Source organism: Glycine max, chromosome 17 (genome assembly GCF_000004515.6).
Source record: "Glycine max cultivar Williams 82 chromosome 17, Glycine_max_v4.0, whole genome shotgun sequence".
Taxonomy (NCBI): Eukaryota; Viridiplantae; Streptophyta; class Magnoliopsida; order Fabales; family Fabaceae; genus Glycine; species Glycine max.
Window position 1 is genome coordinate 29,802,276 of NC_038253.2, and position 7,154 is coordinate 29,809,429.

A 7,154-nucleotide genomic window follows, 5' to 3' on the forward strand; every position below is an offset into this window, starting at 1 on the left:
CACATTTTATACTATTAGTAATCATTCGTACTAAATCTTTCTTATATGTTCTATATTTTTCACTCCTCTCACAACCAATTAAAACAAATCGGGTCTATTCTCTCTTTCTAGTTGATGTGTCTGACCTCATTATCACAGCTATAAAATCAATATCATACACAACAACAATATGAGGCCATTGCAATATGTCCTCATGGATAGCAAAAGCCAACAAAAGGAATCATACATATTTAATCTTATTCAAAGATTCATTTACTTTAACAAAATACAAAATTGAGGGGCTACCATAGAGTTTGCTAGTCAACCTCTCATATGTTTTGTATTATTTCCTTTCCCCTTTCCTATATTCAACATTTCCTGTATAGAGATGTGTATAGAGATGTGTTTTGCATTATTTCCTTCCTCCTTTCCTGTATTCAACATTTCCTTTATAGAGATGAGCTACTGTAGTTTTTTTGCTTGCTTTCCCCATTGGTAAAAACAATTGCATTGTACTTTTTATTTAAGTCGTGGACGTCATTGCTTTCAATGTTTTGATTTTTTTTTATCAATTTTCTTTCAATGTATGTAATAAAAAAATAATAAGTTAAAAATTCATCTCCAAGAAAATTGCAATTTCAGAAGATAATACTAATATATTTTAAAAGATATTAATATCTTCTGCAAAATATTTTTTTTTAAGTTTGTTAATTTTAAAAGATACAAATTGGAGGTAGTGGAAATGATCAAGGTCAGGAGTTGGTTATGGATTAAATACGGAGTTGAAAACAGATCCTTGCCCTTTTGAGTGGTGGTCAAATCCTATTTTATGTATGTCTTGTTATGATTTTGGCATTAATCCATTTTTTTCTATAATCTAACGTTTTCTTTTTCATTTTCATTCCGAAAAAAAAAATCGTTTAGGCCTTGCAAAATATATTTATTTCATTTTTTAACCTTAAACTACTTTAGATAACACTTTCAATAACACTTTGAATGATAGAAAGTGTTTTGAACCATAAAAAGTGCTGCCTAAAACACTTTAAAAAAAATAATTACATTTTATAAGATTTAAAATGAAAAAAAAATAATTACAAAGACAAAAATAAAATAAAAAAAACACTAAATTACAGAAAAAAAAATATATTTAAACCTATATATATATTTAAGCCTATGATTTTTGTTAAATGCCTGAGCAGGTGTATCCCTTGTACTCCACCTAATAAATTTCTTATCCAAAAACAAAATGCATCTTTCAGTAAAGGCACGAATACAATCTTGCGGCTAATATCTTAATAGTGTAATACCTATAGGACCAAAATTCAGAATGAACCATATCTATTAAATAGGTACACATATTTGGATAAATCACAAAAGATGCACAAAAATAGACAACATGGTAAACCTGTTCCACTTCCATCCATAGCATAATTAATCATCATATGAAAATTCAACAATAGCAAAAGAGAAGCCTTTCTTAAATGAGAATAACTTTGCTTTAAATTCTTCCATAATCTTCGATTTTCCCAAGCAATGGCTAGCTAGGAAGAAACTCATCCTCTCCAGCACTAAACCATTTTCCATCACAAATTTAGCTAAACACAGCTCATGCTCGCATCCATGCAGTTTATGAAATTTCACAACCTGGAGTGTAGATGTCAAACACTCGGGCACAGCAGCAGAATTCAAAAGCTCTTTGTCGAAATTAGATATTCCCTAATGTTAGATCATCAAAATTTAGTCCAAATTAATAAGAATCGTAAACAAGTATAAGAAATTAGAAAAAGTAGTTGCAATAAAATCATGAGCGAGACGACTCTATGATATGCAATTATGACAAAAATGTAGCCATAGAAATAAGCTAACCTCGAAAAGTAGAGTCTTAAGAACCGGTGATTTTAGAAGTAAGCCTAATAAAACTTCACCACTAACCAAGCCAAGCTCCAATTCACTCAACATTCCAAATAATGGTAGACTAGCCACTTTTGATTGTGCCAGTACCTGGATTGCAAACAAAGAAACTCGGGTGAAAATATACATAAATGTGAATAAATGTGCAACTGCTTCAGTCAAAACTTTTTTGTTGACAATGTAATCAACTTAATAAATGATAACAAATTTATAAATGCTAACTACTATTCAGCCAATCAATTGGTGCAGATTATGGGTAAGATAGCTGATTCTGTAATTTGTGCATTATATATGCAAAAAATTATATGCTACTATCAACTTAATTTGTAGTTGCAATTGCAGATAATTTTGAAATTTTGATACACACCACATGTGATTGCAGACACCTGAATGGCATTCAGCAAATGATCTTGTTCTAGGCTTGGCATCACCATAATCAGTGCAAACATGAAAGGTTTTATGGAAGGATACTTACCTGACAACCCTCGAATTTGAGATATTTCACTTGGCTGAATTGTTTGAGAAGCAAAAAAGCACGAACCTCTGTTTCTGGATCTCTGTTTATCGGACATTGGTTCACAGTTATATTAAGAGAAGCATTATGAGCAGATGACGTATCTAACAGCTTAAAATAATGTGATATATAACCACAACCGCAATAACTGAATTCTTTCAGATGCGAAGCAGAAAACTCGAATGCACAGTGAGGCTTCACATAGGACGGGGGCTTGGTGTCTTGCGTTATGATAACACTCTCAAGTAGAGGCACTTTCAGAGTGATACGTTTTGCATTTAACCAAGTGCAATTTAGTGTTTCAAACACTTTGAGGACTGGTAAACTAAGAGTTAGATGTTTTGAGTTGAAGTCCAGAGAAAATAAAATTCCAGATAACTTGAGGAGTTTTAGGTGTTCAAACTGAACAACGCTTTCGGTAACCCTAATCGCAAAAGAATGCATCGTCTTGAGCACCAATTCTTCCAATAACCTGGAGTTGAAAAGAGAATGAGATGCATGAGCAGAGAAAGACATCTCAGATTGTGTGACAATACAAAGATTTTTTATGTCCCGGATCAAGATGTTGCATATCCAAGTATTGAGAAGGAACACATCATACTTGTTAGCAATAACAAGTGAGAAACTTTCCAAACTTGAACTTTTGGTCAGAAGAAGTGCCCTGTACACGAAGTTTACAAAGTACATTTTTCCACCACTCTTCCTCTTATAGAACACAGTGTCGTCTAAGTCCAACTTTGTGATGAATGTCCAGCGGAATTGCCATTTCTTGGATAAAACACTGGTGCGAACTGCGTCTTTGGTTGGAAGAAAAGAGAGTATGTGACTAACGAGTGGTTCAGGTAGCTTGCTCAGTGTGCCTTCACCTTCATTTATCTTGTGTCTCTTCAGAAGATTTTGCTTGCGTGTGCTAGAGTCATTAGCAGTTGATCCAGACGACCCCTCCATCTTTGTAACAATTGTCTACAAACAATGCACTATGTTATAAGCCAATGCAACCACTATACTTCTACATAACATCTTCCAAAAGTAACAAACGTACATTAAATTTACTCAAGTGAAAATGGGTTTAACAACTTTATCGGTCATCTTAAAGTTGTTTAACTCTTTCTTACTTAAAATAAATTAGACAACCCCATCTAGGAAAGTTAAGAACCAAGACTTATTAATCCTCAAGGCCTCAGACTGTAACAGAATACTTAGAGAGAAACAGTAACCTAAAGAGGGCATGTATATATGAATACTGAGCAAATTAAAAGCTCAAACAAGCATGCAGCAGTAGTATTGGAACACAGAAGCAAATTAAGCAAGTGCAGCAACTGATGGAGCTCTCACCTTTTCGCAGAAAGAAATTAAGAAGAAAGATGGTGATGAAATTTTGTTTTCTTGCTTTCTTCCATTGTGGAGGGAAAGCAGAATGAAGTGGCGGTGGCGTGCGTGGGAAACTGACGTATGACATATATACATAAATCAACGTCTTTTCATATCAGATTTCCTTGTTCTCTTGAGCCACGAAAAGTTCAAAATCATCATAAATGCAACAACAGCTAATTATGTCATTAATTCACAATTTTTAATTAACTTATAAATTTATATAATCAGAACTATAATAAAGTATTTACTAAATAAATTGGTTTAATGATAAATTTATTTTTTTATTTATTTCCGCTCATAAATTTGATTTTCTGTAATATAATTTACAAATTAAATTTTTTTTTTCAATCTCATTATTTTGATTTCTAATTTTAAAATTGAATATTAACTATTAATTGTTTATTTGATCATTATGTATTACCGATCAACATTCAATTAAAACATAATATGTAACGATTAACGTAAACAATTAATAGTAAAAGTCTAAATTTAAGATTATGAACTAAAATTATTGAATTGCAAAAAAAAAAAAAAAAACTCAATTGATCAATTAAATTATAGAATGACTAAATTTATGACCTAAAATAAATAATAAGGAAACTAAATTTACAATTAACCAAAATAAATTAAACAAATTAAAATAACACCATCTACGAGTCTATGTAATTACTGATTACACAAATATCTGATGGGATATTTGAGGTAATTAATACACATGAAGCTATAAATTTAAACTTTAGACTGATTATTTTTTTAAAAAAATAATAATTACACAAATATTTCGTGTTTTTTAAATTATTATAATTATCTTTCTTATAATAAGTATTAATGTAAGATTTGTGAAAATGTTGACAGGTGTCAATAGAATAAGGTCAAACATATATATAATAAGGAATAGTTTAATATTTTTAAACTTAAAGAAAGATTATTATAGAAAAATTTAAAAAGAATAAAACTGTGGTTAAATGATAAAAATTCAGGAAATATTACATTTCATCGTGTATTTTTTCCACAGTTGTATTATTTATTATATTATATTATATAAGAATGAATATTTAATATTAAATAAACAATTAATTAATTAAAAATTTCTTGTTTATCAAATAAAAATTCTTGTATACTATTATTTTATATTTATCAACGAAAATAATATTTTATTTCATCAGTGAAAGATAAGTATTCCTACGAGTGTGACCGGGGATAATTATTAAGAAATATATGATATTATTTTTTGCCTTTATTATAAGACACTTTGAACATCATATGAGAGAGTAAATATTAAATAAAAAAACTAAGTCTTATAATTAGAGGTGACAAAAAGAATTAATCTAGTGGAGTTAGTTTGATTTCACTTGATAAAAGGTAGGATTTTGGCTTGAAATTTTGAATACGAATTAAATGTAGGAGTATTTATAGGTCTGGGTCAACCCATAATCCAACCCAATCCTATTGAATTGGTTTTTTAAGTGTTTGAGTTTAACTCAATCCAACCCAATTAAGATATGTTCATATAAAGGTTGGGTAATTTGTTTTATTTTTTTTCAATATAAGCCAACCCGATGTAAACCATACTATACACATTAATTGATAAATACAAAACACATTAACTTTTAGATAACAAAGCTTATTAAGTTATTAAATTAAATCACTCATGATTTTTTTCTTTTTTAATCTTCATTTTATTTATGTTTTCTCATGTTAATACAATACTTTTCTCTATCTAAAATAAAAAAATATCGTATTACCATTGAAATCATTAATTCTATTAGTCAAATATTGTCACAATTTGATCTCTTTTGTGTGCATTTAGTCATTATATTATATACTTATAAATTTTTAGGTAAAAACAAATTATTATTCTAAAAAATATACTTTTACGAAAAGAAATATTTGTTAAATATTTAGACCTGATTAATCCAACCCAACCCATTTATGATTGGGTTGGGTTGGGTATGAAAAAAATTATACAAACCCGACTAGGGATGGCAACGGGGCAGGTCGGGGATGAGTTTGACCTTCCCCGTCGAGTTTTATAGGGTTTGGGTATACCTGCGAGTAACCCACTACACTATTTTTATAATTTTACTTTGCCTATGTATTTTGAATAAATTATATATTAAGTTTTTTTATTGTATTTTAATTCATACAATATATAAATATAATAAATAACAAAGAAATTAAAGTTAAAAAATTAAGAATTCAATTATATTTTTAGTTAAATGTATATATTTTTAAAAATATATAACAATAAAATCTTTAATATATATTATGTATATATATGTTGTGACAAAAAAATTACAAAAAAACTACAATAGTGGTGGGTATGGGTATAATTTGACACTCATCTCCATCTTCATTCTCGCTTAAATAGTTAGAGTAATTCTCGTACCTATACCCGATCAAAGCAGGTATTCCTTGTCAAAATCGGGGCGGGTCTAGGGTTGTACCCGCGTGTACAAGATTATTGCCAAGCCTAAACCTAACCCAATTGAAAAATTTTGATCAGGTTGAGTCATATAGGTTTAGTCAAACCCGGCCTGTGAGCACGCCTAATTAAATGCAGACATTTTTAGCCAATTCGAACATGCCCAATGTGGATCTTAGCATGCAAAAAACCTCCAAAATACTAGGAAAAAATCAAACTTTTTATAGGACTTTGACTTTGTTTTTTAGGCTCAAATTGAACCCGAGCTTTTTTGCCACCTGCATTGGGCTGAGTAATCCTTGATGCTACAATGGAGCTTTTTTCCTTGTCATTCCTTTCTTTGTACGACTTCTTTGTTGAGGCCTTCCAATTTGATCCATTATTTTTATTCCACATCTTTCTTCTTTTTCTTGATATGAAGGCAATTGATAATCTTCATTTGATCCTTCATCAGACAACATGTATGTACTGATGGCTTTGGATGAGATTTTGGATGCGAGTCTGGAGGTGGATTCTTTGAATACCGAGGATTTTGGTCTTTTGAGCTATTAGAGCCAGAGACTTCCCCTTTTTTATTCCCCCATCCTATTGAAGTTCATGAACCTTTAAGGTTCCAATTAGTTCTTCAATGGAGATGAAGTCCAAGGTCCTCACTATTTGTAAGGTTGTTACCTGCGGTTTCCATTTTCTAGATTAACTTCTCAATATTTTGTCAATATTGTCATAACTATCAAACATTTTATTGAGACAGTGTAATTCATTTAATATAGTTTGGAACCATCCAAACATAGTTTGTATATCTTTCCCTTCTTCCATAGTGCAGAGTTCGTACTTATGAGTTAACAAGTTAAGTTTGTTACATTTTACCTGTGTTGAACCTTCGTATGTTAAAGCCAATGTGTCCCACATTTGCTTCACACTTTTGTAGCTATGGACTTTTGTATATTCTTC

The 7,154-nt window shown here is 30.3% G+C and overlaps 1 protein-coding gene across 1 annotated transcript; it reads right to left on the reverse strand.

Annotated features, from left to right (window-relative positions):
* Positions 1-1,853: 1,853 nt before the first annotated feature.
* LOC102669173 (F-box/FBD/LRR-repeat protein At3g14710) lies at positions 1,854-3,821 on the reverse strand. The gene is made up of 2 exons (XM_041011012.1): positions 3,740-3,821; positions 1,854-3,367 (listed from the first exon to the last, which is right to left on the reverse strand). The coding sequence occupies exon 2, from the start codon at positions 3,350-3,352 to the stop codon at positions 2,348-2,350; it is 1,005 nt and encodes a 334-aa protein (XP_040866946.1). The 5' UTR covers positions 3,353-3,367; positions 3,740-3,821; the 3' UTR covers positions 1,854-2,347.
* Positions 3,822-7,154: the final 3,333 nt, after the last annotated feature.